General features: G+C 40.1%; 1 protein-coding gene across 1 annotated transcript in view; it reads left to right on the top strand.

The window, feature by feature from the left end:
- Positions 1–15,236, top strand: part of CCZ1 (CCZ1 homolog, vacuolar protein trafficking and biogenesis associated) — a 41,008-nt gene that overhangs the window by 14,793 nt on the left and 10,979 nt on the right. Inside the window, exons 6-12 of the mRNA XM_019512880.1 lie at positions 489–572; positions 3,825–4,000; positions 7,432–7,513; positions 9,001–9,062; positions 10,191–10,302; positions 10,965–10,998; positions 11,432–11,549. Of these exons, the coding sequence (XP_019368425.1) occupies positions 489–572; positions 3,825–4,000; positions 7,432–7,513; positions 9,001–9,062; positions 10,191–10,302; positions 10,965–10,998; positions 11,432–11,549 (668 nt within the window). The remainder of the gene's footprint in view (positions 1–488; positions 573–3,824; positions 4,001–7,431; positions 7,514–9,000; positions 9,063–10,190; positions 10,303–10,964; positions 10,999–11,431; positions 11,550–15,236) is intronic.

The following is a 15,236-nucleotide window of genomic DNA, read 5'->3' as shown; positions in this document are numbered from 1 at the left end:
TGTCTATACAATCCACTTTTTTCCCCTGAAACAGTGGTAGTGATGATGAGTAGGCAAAAAATGATGCCTTTTATTGTCATCAGTGTTGTTCAGTTCACTGTAAAGATACTAAAACTATTCCTTTATAGTTTAACAAAATCTGCTTAGGCTCTGTTGGGTAAGGACCCATAATTTGCTTGTCACAAGGTAAGGGCACAGGATACAGTAAACAAAAAAGGGTCTTTGTTTCTTCAACGATACATGGCCTTTTTGTAATACTCAGTTTTTGATTTCTACGAATTATGTAAAATAAAACCAGTTTAAGAGTGGAAAGGGTAAACTTGGATCTAAAGAAGAGATTTTTAAGGGAGAAGGACAGTTTGGAAGTATGGAATTGGGAAATTGGAGTTGTGTGCAGAAATTCAGTTACAAGTGTATTAATTTATGAGAAATAATTGTATTACAATTACAAAGTTACCTCACTAATGCATCTTTTTTTGAACTGTTAGCTTTTTAATGGCACATTTCACAAAGCCATGGATGATGGAGGTATAAAAGTTCTAAAAGAGAGATTAGAGAAATTCTTTCACCGGGTAAGTTCTGCTGTTTTGTTATACAAGCACAGTGTGATACTGGACAGGAAATAAAATGCACAAGTCCACTCTCTGTCCTTCTTGTAGTTAAATGCAATGCACAGCACATGGAATGTGATGGGAAGACCAGCGGAGTGAAGCGCTAGCTGGACAGATAGATATCTATAGATGTAGAGAGAGATTTTTTTTTTACACGTTATTGTCACAACACATGTGTTGTGGAAGAGTCTCTTTGGAAGAATTTTGAATAAATAGTGTATGGTGGCTTGGTAGGCTGCAATGAGTTGGTTAAAGATGGTTATCTTTTAAAGGTGGGTTAATCCTAATATCTACATCAAAACTTAAAACCTGACAGTTGTTCTTAAAAGGCTAAATCATACTTGCTAATATTTCCCCAATAGTCAGTTCAAGGTAATTTGCATAACGATGTGCTATTACACATAATTACACAGCTGTGCTAGTACTCTCAAAATCAGCAGGAAACATTCTGAATTGATTACCTTGTGTTGCAATCTCTGTGCATGTATAGACACAGAAGATGTCCCATAGAAGTGTAAAGAATGATAGATAATTCTTGTGATTTTAAATCTGGGTTATATAAATGACTTGGGTACAAAAAGTTGGTATTCACATTATAGGTAGTGCTGGAATTGATACCCTAGAGAGAGGTTGCTGACACTTTGTTATCACATCTGGTTCCAATTGCTGGTAACTTCCAAAATTTAATTTTCAGGCTGGAATTTTCTCTACTTGCTTTTTAATTTAGACTGAAATTTTATGAGGTTTCTATATGATCATTTTAGCTACTTTAGACAAGAGAATAAGGTGTTTTTTCCACATAAGGTTGCTAAGAGGTCACATCTTGCAGAGTTGGAAATACAGTTCAGGTCTGTAATATGGGCAATCTCGTCAATTTAGCTTTTTTCAGTGATGCAAAGTATGTGTACTATCCTTGGTAGAGAGAGAGAGAATCTGCTGTTACCAGTTAGTTCTTCAATTTTAGTGGTAGAGGAATATATGCACCTTGCTGCCTGAGGCAGGGTGGATAGTGATTCCAGTGGCTGAGTTATACCTTTCAGGTTCCTTTTAAAAAAATAGAGGTGGCGTAGTTCTCTAGTGTTTTAAGGGATCAGATCAGGACCAGACAAGATTCAGTTGGCCTCTGCCCCAGAGTACTTATGTGATGCTGGGCAGGGCTATGGTTATGCATGGATAGAAGACAGGACTATGTACAGTTTTGATTCTATTATTGCCTGTTGCCTGACCGGATGTGCTTAACTTTGCAAGTCAAATATTCCTTTAAAATAGTGCTTCTGAATAGTACAATAGATGCGATGTAGACCGTGTGTAAGTTGCTGGGTTTATTTCTGAATAGCTTCTTCAGTAAGAAAAGGGCAGAAAAATAGCTTCCAAAATACTGTAGATTCTTATTTTTTATTGGTAAATCTCTTTATTTAAAAATGACCTCAGTTCCTTCCTCTGATATTTAACATGTTTTGCTGTGCCCCAGGTGTTATAAATATGGCCTAACTGCACAACTGATATTTTATCACAAATAAATAAAATATATAACTTAATTAATAAAATAGGACAAATGAATAAAATGCATTAAATGTTCTTAAATGGTTTCGGTCATAACTTATCACAGAAACACAATTGTCATCAGATCCATTTACTTAGTAGTATGGCGTAGGTCTGTGGCTTGCTGGTAACGCAGCTGGGTATATATCACTGGCAGCTCTAGTTCAGTGCTATCTTTGTATTGCCATTCTCCCAACACTTCTTTACAATTTATTTTGTTTTTAAAAAATGTGAATAATAGACATTTTCAAAGGTGAATTGGTTGCTTACGAAAGTAAAACAATTCATGTCTAAGCTTGAATAAGCCATCATTTCCGCATGATTAATAAGTAAAACAATTAACCTACAGCTAGAAAAAAAGAGTAGAAGTTCCAGCAGCATAGTGCTTTTCCAGAATTCTTCCAGAATTATAGAAATAGCTCTAGTATGAGGCAAGTTTGTCTTTCCAGTGGGGAGTTTCAGGTGTGTAGCAAGCACATAATGCTTTTCAACCACAATAGATGTGAATCACGTAAATTGTTCTGGGTACCCTACAACTGCATCAAGACACAGTAGATGAATTGGGTTTGGGTGCTGGTGCATGGGCTGAACTGCATGGCTGAAAGGTTGGAACAAGTACCTGTATTTCATATACTTTGCTTATATCTATATATATCCGACAAATATCAGACAGACAGACCTCCAAAGAAAAAATACACGATTCCATGCTTATTCACATTTCCTTTGGAGCTGCATGTGATGTAGACGTTGGTATTTGAAAAATTGTAAAGCATTCTGCTCTTCCATCTAATGGATTGGCTTGGCTAACTTTATGAACTTGTAGAAGAATGAGTGCATATAACTGGTAGAGTCCAACTTTCCTATATTGCATGTTAAGAACTTAACTGAATTTATAATAAATAACAGTTCTAAGTGTGCTGTTTTGTATATACAGATATCAGTGTTTGGCTTTCCCTACTACGGGAAAAGCCAACAGAGTATACTGTGCTGAAAGGAGTAGAAGTTCATCACTTTTTGCCTTCTAATAACATGAAGTGACAGTGCAGTTTGCCCAATGTTTGTATAGATCGTGTGTTTCAGCAGGTGTCTTTGGTGTTTTTATCTAATGGCTGATGCAGCTCCTCTTGTGGACATACGCTGCGCTGTGCTTGGTGTGGGGGTGCACCAAGCTGAAAGTAAAGCACTGGGTTTTTGCTGGTGGGGGGGTTCCCCACATTTTGTCAGCAGCCAAAGCTCTTGTATCTTGAAAATACCCTACACGGATATTGCAGTTTCCTCAGTTACTTTCTATAAAAATTGTGAAAGGTGTGTTTTGTTTTGTGTTTTTAAAATTAGCCTCTTGCTAATAATTCCAGTTATTTATAGTATTTATCATCAGGAGGATTTGGCTGGGCTCTATTTTCTTCATGCCTTCTTTTATGAACCATCATGACAAATAATTAGCAGGGTATAGATTATTACTTAAAGTTATTAAACCAACATTTAGTGCAGTACTTCCATACCCTAATCTTTATGAAGCCGTGAGCAGGTAGTGAAGAGCAGGACCCAAAAACAGTTGCTGACAAGGCTAAGGTATAACTTTGAACGTAAATTTTAGAGGCTTTAAAATATTGAAAAAACTTTAAAAAAAAAAACCCAACTTTTTCCTTCCCTTTATGTTTGTTTCCTCAGTATTTGCAAACGCTGCATTTACAGTCCTGTGACCTGCTGGATGTGTTTTGTGGGATCAGCTTTTTTCCACTGGATAAAATGACTTACTTGAAAATCCAGTCATTTATTAATAAGATGGAGGAAAGCCTGAACATAGTCAAATATACTGCCTTTCTCTACAATGATCAGCTGATCTGGTAGGTATTTCAATTGTGGATTACAGGAGGGAAATTTTTTTAATAACTATTTTTGAATTGCTATAGTGACAGAAGTTCTGAGAAGGTATTCTCTTCATATTGCAGCAAAACACAGAGCTTAGATTTGGTAGAAAGAAATAAAACTTAAATGAAAAGAGAACTTTTTAGTGGGATGAGTGAAAAGATTGATGGTCAACAGTTTTCTTTCCTACAAGGTTGCAGGCATTATAGATGGTAAGAAATGCCTGAAAATTCTAACTTTTTTGTAGCAGGCAAGTTCCTTCTAATTATGATGCGCATAGATGTGCATATGTAATGCATGCTTCCCTGTAGGATGTTGTATAGCAGTTTTTGGATTGGTCCTGTAACCAGCTATTCTTTCTTGATGATTCCTGTTCTAGAAATGTGCATGGGGAGATTGGAAGAGAGAGCCATGCATGAAGAAAGCTTTTACTTTGTGATTTGGAAAATAGTATTTGAGTTCTTGCTCATTTCTACATAAATATGATTTTGCTTGCCAAACACTGTCCAAAGTGGAAATGTCATTTACATTTTCAAGTCACTTTGCCACAGTTGCAGCTCAGTATGCAATTTTGTGGGCGCTTTCTCTCCCCCAGAGAAATCAGAACTTTGAGACTTAAGTTGAATGCGGGTGTTTAGCCGGTTATTTAATCTACTGGTCAAGAACCTCACAGCGTACATTTGTGGGGTTTTTTAAATATCCCTCACAAAGTGAAGCTGTTGCTGTAAGAAAACTGGAGATCACACTTTTATATATATTTTTTTAAATATTTGCAATTCAGCTGAAGTATTTTGCCAATTTGTTTAAGTACAGTATTTAAAGGCACAAGCTGTCTTTCAGAGGGCTTTTTTTGAATGATGAGTTACAGTTGGCACCCACGCCAAATATATGAACAATGTCTTGCTTTCTGTCTGTATTCATGCACTAAATCTGGGGCTTGATCCTTGATCTTTTTAGTGCCCAAAATCAACAGGAGGTGATGGTGCTTAATACTGGAGAATTTCTATTCTGTAGACTTCTGATATGCAAGGGAGCAATGAGGATGTTGACTTCAATTCAGACAAACTTTGAACAGTTTGCTAATGTGGAAACCTTGCACATGTTGTAGTTGAGGGAAAGATGTTACCAAATTACATCACTTCCAAATAATCAGGGAGAGATTTCAGACTTGATGTATAAATCCTATTAATGTCATAATTGTCACAATTCTTACATACGTACACATGTTGAACAATATAGGGTCATACTCTGAAGTGACTCGCTTTGTACAATTTGACTGACTTCAAGTGGAGTTATAAATCAGAAATTGGTCTTATCTTAATATGGGGGGTGTCATAACAAACAAAGTTCCCTGTCAGGTTTCTTATGGTTTCTTTGTAACAAGGAGAACAAAAGTATGTAGGACTTAAGTTACTTACTGAATCTCTGAAACTCAACTTTCATATATCCGAAGTGGTCCATAAAATGGATAAATAGTCCTGTTCTAAATAGTATACTGCCAGAATTGCTGTATTTTGTTCTCATTTTTATTGTACCTTATGTCATTCGGATTCTTGGTAGTTATTCCATCTGGTAACAATTTGCAATTGTTTTAAAGTGCCTTTCTACACCTAAAGAATAATGATGAATTTGTACTTGAATTTACAAGCCGTGCATTTAGAAAAGGAGAGAGAGGTGTACTTTGCAACAGTCTGAACTACTTTTAATCCAGTGTGACTTCATTTGCAGAAAATATGAACAGATTGCATTTTTAACAGAAACCAAGTACTGTCTGGAGCTTGCCGCATTAATGTAATTTAAAACTGATAACTCTTCAGCTGTGTGTGATTTTTAGGGTGTTTATTGACATGGCACAGCTGCTTTTGGCATCCTATTTCAATGGAGGAGCAGCTGTGTAAGGCTTGCATATTCACAGGCTATTGGGAAATGAGGGGAGACTTGCAGAATGTTTAGATGAGAAATAACATGCAAAATAATACTTAAAGTAATCCATGTCTCAGAAAATAGATTCCCATTTCATTTGTCTAGATTCCAGTACATACTCAATGTAAGTTTGCTTATGAAATTAAATGGAGGCTAATAAACTGAGGCAAGGCTTTTTTTTAAGCTCATGATGTGCTTGCTTGTTAATTTGAATATATTATAACTGTTTTACAGAATGAGCTTTCTATCAAAAAGAAACCTACCCTAGTATTTAACTGTAGTAAAGAAAGTGGTGGAGGAGTGCGGCCAAGACTTTTGTACGCAGTGCTGCCAAACTGCCCCCCCAGTGCAAGTCACATTCTTATCTGTGGTGTATATGTGATATACATTCATGCCTTAATTTAGAGTACAGGATTAAATACAATCATTTTAAGATTGGAAATCAAATGGTGAGATGAGGGTAGGTGGGGTTGCTGGATTGGGCATGGGGGTGGTGGGGAAGGTGGTTGCTGTGCACAAGAAAGAGTCTGGCTGCCATGACTGTTCTTTGGGTTTGGGTCTGTCTTGGGGGCATCCCCCTGTAGGCCCTGGGGTGCCATTGGTAAGGCCTCTTGGCTTGTATTGGCTCATGTACTTCGGCTTTAATCTCCTTGATCCGAGGACGTAAAGTCAGTGCTTTCCCATTGTGTCCAGAAGAACTGAACACAATGCTTATTGGGGTACAGTGATCTCCTCCAGACAATTCATACCCCAGTTCTTACACTTTACCTCTCACTTCAAATGTCCACTGCTCCCTCAGCTGGCACCTTATGCTTGAGCAGCTTTCAGACTTCTCCCTCCACCCCCCACATTTTCATCTGTAGCCCCTCTGTCCCCTACCCAGGCTCAAAGCTCTACTCATGGTCGCACAGCCCCTGTGTGTGGAGCCTTTGCTGCATGGCCTTAAAATCCACCTTCTTCCTAGTCTACCATACCTGCAAGTCCCACTCATGACCTCAGCTGTCCTTCTCTAGCCTTCTAAATGGCTGCCCCTGTGGCCACCACTTTCCTAAGCCTGGCTCCCCCCAGCCCACCCACGTGCACAGCATCCATATGCCCCTCCTTAGCTTCTTAGCTAGCCTTCCCCAACCTCCAGAGCCTACCTCCAACCTCGGTGAACTGCTAATCCTTTGAATGGCAGGTGCTGCTCTTCCTCGGGCAGTCTCATGTGTGTGGGGGGGGTGTCCTTCTTCGTCTCTGTGCACTAACTAATTTGCATAATAGCAGGTTCCCACTTATTGGGAACATAGTGTGCAGTTACGTCCTGAGCAGATGGCTGCAGACACCCGGCACTGGTACCTGCCACGTGAGTTATCAGTTCTGTTGCTGCCAAAGATGTCAGCATGGCCTGCTCAGCTGTGGTTGGAAGGATGCTAGCTGTGGTGCAAAACGATCAGAGAAGCAAAGCAGGAAAAACCGTTTCTATGTTAACTTTTTTCTGTTCCAGGAGTGGACTAGAACAAGATGACATGAGGATTCTGTACAAATATCTTACGACATCTCTCTTTCCAAGGCACATGGAGCCTGAGGTAGGGATATGTCTAGTCTCACTTTTTAAATAACTTGGAATTTGCTTTTTATACTTTTATCTAATATAAATAAATTCACTTGACTGGAGCTCTCAGGAAATGAGAAGGAGAGCAAACGTTCTTTACCACAGCATCATAGTAAAGAGCTGTTGGTAACACTGGCTTCTGAGCTGGAAGCTTGTGAATCTTACTCCCATGCTGAGGCCTGAATCAGACCAAATGATGACTATACCAGGTGAGCTACCGTAATGTTATGTTGCATTCTGGAGCAAGCAGTCCTTCTATCAAAGACCAGAAATGGAGGTGTATTTGGTTTGGTGACCTGCCAAATGAATGTTAAAGATCTCCTGGCTACACTGATACTGGCAACACTGTATAATAAGTAGGGGCTGGTATAATCCAATGCACACCCCCCCACCCCGATGGAGCTTCTGAAAGACACGTTGGTAGATATGTAACTGGCCACTGGATGTCACTCTTGGTGTTCACAAGTGGAAAAGGAGCAGTATTCCTGCATTTCTGTATGTGTAGATAGCCTGTGTGCTATAAAGACATACAAGGATTCAAACTGAAGTGGGTCACAGTAGCTGACCACAAGATGTGGGTCAACTCGATGTAAATACTAAAAATATTAGAATTGACCATAAACAGCAAAACAAAGGGAAGTTATCTACAATACTCAGTGAAAAGTACAGAAGTAAGCACTCAGTGAATACTGAGTTGCATCTGTTTTACAAAGACAGTTTTAATGTCACTTGAGTATTTCCCATCAGTTCTTTCCGAAGTGTGGTTAACTAGTGTAGAGTATCAATTGGATGAAATGCAGTTCAGCCATCCAAGTAATGTTGCACAGCCTATGCTACTGCTAATACACAGAAATTAGATTTGATTGAGGAAATAAGTATGGCACTTGTCTAGGACTTGGGAAGTATAGATTTAATTTCTGGCTCTGCCACAGACTCTTTGGGACCCTGAGCAACTCCATCTCTCTGCATCTCCATGTTACAATGATACCATGAGGATACTTCCTTGGGTCACAGAGATCAAACTGGATGCTTATCTTGCTGGGATCCTATGACCCCAGCTGACTTCCTGCCCTTTGGCTGGGGGGCTGGACTCGATGATCTTCCGAAGTCCCTTCCAGCCCTAATATCTATGAAATCTATGAATAAATGATATCATGCAATTTTGAGCATGAATTCATTCACTCTTTTGATTTGCTCAGGCACTGTTAATAGGAGCCATAAGAGTAGAGAGATTTATGTATCCAAGTGAAGTTTTAACTCAGTGTTCAGAATAAGAAATGTGAAAACAAAATACCCAGGCTTTATGCTATTTCTCCTCACTTCTCCTAGTTGCATTAACTGCAAATTCTAGTGGGAGAGTTATGGCCCACAGTTTGAGCATTTTTTTTTATGACTTCCAAGCAACAAGTAATGGGAATAAGTGTCTTGTAATAAACTGTGACCTTCCTGCTTTTTTTTCAGCTAGCAGGAAGAGATTCTCCAATACGTGCAGAAATGCCAGGAAATCTACAACACTACGGAAGGTAGTAAATCTCTGCCATGCTCTTCTATTTCTGGAGGAAAATCAAAGTTTAGGCTGTTTTCATAGAGAATGAAAATGGGATGTTGGTTTTGAAAGAAGTATGACATTTATTCTTGGAGCCAGCCCCTACCCCTAGGCTATTCCAGTGGAGTTTTCCAGGAAGAGACTTTGGCCTGTGATAGCAGAAACTTTTTTTTATAGTTGCTGCATACTTATCTCCCTTGTGCTGCTGTTAACACACTGCAGAGCAATGTGTTAGTATTGTTCCAGTTCCTTTTCCCTTGTGTCATAGGATTTGTCATACAAGAACAAAACAATGGTCTATGTAGTGACTTCCTGGTTTATTCATTAACTCTGACGAGGCAACTCTGCCTCCCAGCTTTATTTTGAATAAGTGTTCCTTCTTGGCCTCTGACTTGCTTTAATCATAAAGGCTGGTTCAGTGTGTTTTATGTGTTTAGCTTTGGCAAATGCTTCCCACAGTCTGGGAAGCTCCTAGTGCACTGCTCTCCTGTAAATGGATAGATAAGGTATCTAAAGCACTGTGCCTCAGATGCTGTTGGACAGGTTTCTTGAGTTACCTGCTCTTTTGGCTAGTATTTTCTTTTACTGCCATTGTCTAGGACTATTTTCATGTAACTTTTCCAGAGTTTTTGGAGGGCCTATTTATAAATACAGTAGAACCTAGATCACTTGATTCCACTACTTCCTTCGTTTGGTGACCTGGTGCCAGTTAAGGATGAGCTGCATAGCTCTGTGGCTTTTACTTCAAAGGGTGCCCTTTTCCACTCAGTTGGAAAACTGCAGTTGTACCATGCATGATGGCCTTAGGATTCAGAGCTGCAGCAGTCTTGCACAACTAGTTGTTGAAGCTATACATGTCCCAGTTCATTTACAAACCATCATCTTCACAGGAGTTAGGAGTTGTTATAGGCAACAAATTATTTGGACTCTACAGCAATAATTTAAGAGTATACACTCAGATGCTAGGGCCTGCATGTGTACTTTGGTAGATAGAAGCTAATTGTCCTCAGATGTGTGCATTTAAGGGGGGGGGGTGTGTGTGTGTGTTAAATAAGGGTAAAATATATACATAATTACATATGATCTGTTTAATTCTGGTTTTTAGGTTTCTTACTGGACCTTTTAATCTAAATGATCCAGAAGCAAAATGCAGGTTTCCTAAAATATTTGTAAATACAGATGATACTTATGAAGAACTTCATTTAATAGTTTATAAGGTACCAAACTATTTCTTCCTGCACATTGTGAATACATAGCAAGTGGGAAACCCTGCTATGTACATTTTGTGTTTATGTAGAAAGGTGCTTATGTCAGGACTTAAGAGCAAAAGGAAAGAGAGCTCTCTGGAAGTTTAAAAGTCTTCCTCAAAAATTGTGAGGGTTTGCCAGGAGGGCTTTCATAATTCAGATATTGGAAACTTGATTAAAGTTTCTGCATAACTTCTATATAGTTTTATTGACATAAACTAGACAAAAGAGCGAGCCATATAGTGTTTTTCAAAGCTCTTTGTCCTAGCACTGACCCAAATTAAATGGAGATTAGCCATTTGTAAATGGTTTTAATTGGATGCACATATATTTTGCTCTAACAGAATGGTTTTGAAACCAGTGTAAGATATGAAGATTTCAAAAGCAAATGTGTTGACAAACCCTAGTGAGGTTGCTTTTTAAGTTCCACAAAATAGCTAGCCACTTTAGAGCCCCTGTGAATAGCAGACTGAATAGCCTGAATTAACAAAGAAAACTGTGTCTTGTATGGACTCTTAGGAGTGGAGATTAGTTGAGGTTTGAAAATTAAGTTACAGTAAAAGCTAGTTTAGCAATTAATGTATAGGTTTAATTGAGTTGCTTTTTAAATGTTTTGCTTTGATTTGTTTCAGGCCATGAGTGCAGCCGTTTGCTTTATGATTGATGGTATGTATTTGTATCATTTGTTAAGAACTGTAGAAATTAAAGTATTTTCTTTTTTGACTGTTTACCATTTCCCTGACTAACATCATCAGACTTGGATCTGTTTGATCTTACTATACAAAGCATTTATTCATATTATTGTCATACTAACTTGTGCCTTGTGGATGTTTTCATAAGCTTCTTAATAATATGGTTATTTCAACCGTGTGTTGCTTCAGTGGCATGGAAGGCATTAAACATTGCCCCAGGTAAGCCTGTAGAAACTCCAGGCACATTGATAAGGTCCTATTACTCTGACAGCAACATTTGGTCCAAAATTCTTATGAATGTTTAAAGCTGGCTACAAAAAAGTACATTCTGTCATTTGGCCACAAAGCTACCAAGTATGTGATGTGCTGTTAAAAAGAAAAACTCACCCTCTTAAAATTGTTTATAGCCTCAAATCCGCTAACACTGGACTTTTGCCGTAAACTGGACAGCATTGTTGGACCTCAACTCACAGTATTAGCGTCAGACATCTGTGAACAATACAGCATCAATAAAAGGAGTTCAGGGTTTGTACTTTTCTTTGTTTCTTGCAAACTGTTGTCAAGTTGTTTTTAGCTTGAAGTTAATGACCCCTTAAATAAGGGTAAGAATTTGAGCACATACTTTCTGAGTTAGTATCCTGTACATTTGATAAGATGTTCTAGCTATATTTCTGTCTTAGGCATTTATAGAGTCCTTGTTGTCATATTTAGGTGCTGTACAGAAACTGTAATCATGTTCATAAAGTAATAAATGGATCTGGTAGTTATAGCATGGCTTAGGTTTTATATCGCCTTTTATCAAGGCCAACATTGGTACCATAATGTCTTCCCTAGAGTAGGAGCAAGGGAACTGGGACTCATCTCTCACCAATTTATGCATATTTTTAATTGTATGGATCTAAGTTGCCTTTGTTTTGAAGCAACTAGTATGCAATTCTAAAGCTGTATCTATGCTAAACTGAAAAGCTTGACTCTGATCATACCTAGCATTGTTCTGAAGCTCATATGCTGTGCATCTAAGGTACCCAGAACTTAAAGATGTAAGAGTTTTGGGGGGTTTTTTAAGTAGTAGGTTTAACTTTGCAGTTCATAGAGGTCAAATTCCTAGTGAGAATATTTGGCATCATCTAAGTTAAAAAATTTTATATTTAAAAGCAGCCTCTGGAGGAACAAAGGATGGGCTGTAAATTAGTAATCTCCATTGCAGTGGTAAGGTTATAGGGTGTAACAAGGTGCTGAATTTATCTTGTTTTACTGTGTAGGGCTGAGAGAGAAGCAGAGGTATGTCATAGAGGCCAGTATTAAGTTTATCACTAGCTACTGTTAAAGTTCCTTATCTTCATGGTTTACTTGTCCAGGAAATAATTCATTCTTGTAGTACAGCAGGGGTGTCAAACTTAACTGGATCATGGGCTAGACAAGGGCTGCTTGGCTGGTCTGCAGCCTAGATCCAGGCTACACACCGGAGCCAGCATGCAGGGCCAGTCCGGTGGCACATGCAGCCCGTGCCCCATGGTGTCGCCCCCCCCCCCATGCCACATGCAGCATGTAAAGCTAGTCCTGTCCTGTGTGCCACTTGCAGCATGTGCTGGCCACACTCTGGGGCATGGGCTGCCATGTAGTGCTTGTGCTGGAGCATCCCTGCACACTGGCTCCAGTGCTGGTCTGCACTGGGACCTCAAGTCACCTTTGTCCATTGTAGCCAGTCCACAAAACCAGGCTGGTGGGTGCTGCATGCAATGTTCAACCTGTGCTAAACCCTACAGTGGGGCTGGCATATGTAGTGTGTGTGGCTGGACTGGTTGTGCACACTGCATGTGGTACAGGGGGTTGATCTGTGGCATGTGCTGCATGTAAGGCCCATGTTGGTATGCCCTGAACCAACCACCTGTGCTCCGAGCAGCACCCAGGGTGCTGGTTCCAGCCTGTCCACCAGACTGGCCCTACACATTCCATGCAGTATGTGGGTTTAGATATGAGATCTGTCCCGCAGGCTATACGTTCGACACAAGGTGAGACCTGTAGAGATTCTGGACATTACTTGATATTAAGCAAATTCTGTGTTTATGCAGGCAACAATCTGGCCAATGCAGCAATAGCAAATTTAAGTCTCTTGGACACAGTCAAGGAGAAAGTACTGTGCATAATGATTTTTAAGTTTTTTTTTTTCCTTCAGCTCTCCAGGGACATAACTTTGCCTGAGGCCAGTTTGCTGCTGCACTCCTGCCTAAATTCGATTCAAATTTGATCAACTGACAAACCTGCAGGAGAATATTGTTAAGCGCTGGGCAGCGAAAGAGTGCAGATCCAGCTTGATTGAACCTGTTTGTAAGAGGAAAGGAATATTTTGATTGCCTTTAGCATGGACTGCTAGAGGTAAACACTGAGGGTTTGTCTTAAGATCTCTCAATAACATGAAATCAAGGCTCAAGCACTACTAAACCTTAGTGTGGATGCTCCCATTCAGGCACGATGGCCTTAGGTGTCTGAAACAATCCTCTTGTGAGGAGGATTAAGATAAAGGGATTTAAAGCTACTTGGCACCTGAGTCAACCTCTGCATGCACTTTATGTGCATTGACTTCTCTTATTTGATTTCTGTTCTCTTTCTAAGAGTCCGTGTTACTGCCAACACATGCACCGGTGTTAGCATGACATGGGGCCTGAAGCTGAACTCAGCAGTGATACCAAAGCCAGCACCAATGCCTTGGGTAACAAAGTGAAGCACTGAGGCAGGAGCTGAATGCTTTCCTGCTGGAACAGGTGTGAGACATTTAAAAATAAATCCCATGAGGCCCAAAGAGGTGTAGAGGATGGTGATAAGCAGATGGTGGCTTATTCCACCAGTACTTCTTTGGAGGCACTCCTGTCAGCATTAACCCTGGCCGTAGGGAGGGAAAAAGTCATGGCCTGAACCAGATATGTCTGGAAAACCCCACAAACTGTGGGGTCCATCAGCTTCTCATCTGCTTACTTTCATTCCTTCTCCATCTGTTCTCTTCCAGTCACCAACCTCTTTGCCCATTTTCAACCAGCCCGGCTGACTGCCACTTCCAGTCTGTCTCCCTTCAAGTTCCCAGTCATCTGTTTCAGCCTGTCTCCCTCCCTCACTTGAAATTCCAGTCATGGCCCCAGTTTTCTTGCCAGGCTGGCTTTTGTTCTGCCATTTGGTTCCCACTTGCAGCTTTTTTCCTTCCCTCCTGCAGGTCCAGTCCTTGCCCCCTCTTCATTTGAAAAGGACAGCCTTCTCCCAAGCCCAATGGGAGGGTCACTGCCAGAACAGGAAAAATGGGCTCTCTGCTTGCAGCTCAGGTGTAAATATGTGGCTTGCAGGAGGAGTCGAGCTGCAAATGCAGAAAGGACTGCACCAGTCATTCAGCCTGGGTCTGGAATCCACCCAGTTTGCACAGGATTTTCAAGAAACTTTAGCTGCTCACACCTAAAATCTCCTAGGAATGTGAAAACTACTGTTTTTTTCTAGGCTAATAACTTGTGGCCCAGTTTAGGTGCATCTTTATGTGGAAAGGAAAAGGTCCCTTCCTTACACACAGACCACCTTCTCCCAAATTTCAGGTCCCAATACTAAGACCAGGCTGCCATGACTTCTTAAAGGAAAAGGCCCCAGGATTTTTAACTTTTTTCCTTATCTTTGTTTTTGGAAATGGCTCGATAATTTGCCTTTTGAATTTTTTTAAAAAATTCAGTGCAAGTCTCTCAACCCAAAATAAAAATTTCAGCCCAAATGTTTGAAGTTCTGCAGTTAAAACCAGCTGAAATCAGGGTTTTAAAATAGGAATGTGAGCAACTTTAATAGACAGTGCCATTTGCCTTCTATCTCCTCTTCCCCCTGCCATATGCACCATAGTTCAAAAATATAAATTATTGTATGCATCAAAATACAGCTGCAAATCTTGCACTCTGCCATGAGCACAATGTAATCTCTTGCAAGGCCAAACAAGCCAAGTGCAGAGAGAGAGAGAGAGGTGGCAACATCCTAGAGGGCAGCTGTTCTGCAGCATCTCTCTGCCTGCTCTTTATCCCATGGGAAATGAAAGCTAAAGCAAGGCAATCCACCCCTGTTTCATTCAGGGATTCATAGATTCATAGATTAAGGGTCGGAAGGGACCTAGTAGATCTTCTAGCCCGACCCCCCGCCAGGGCGGGAGAACAACAAAAACCCCAAAAAGAGAAATGGGACTCAAACGAGTCCAGC

This window comes from Gavialis gangeticus, unplaced genomic scaffold (assembly GCF_001723915.1).
Source record: "Gavialis gangeticus isolate Ggan-Ray unplaced genomic scaffold, GavGan_comp1, whole genome shotgun sequence".
Lineage (NCBI taxonomy): Eukaryota > Metazoa > Chordata > Crocodylia > Gavialidae > Gavialis > Gavialis gangeticus.
Note: the sequence above shows the minus strand (reverse complement) of the source record. Positions and strands in the feature narration are given on the sequence as shown.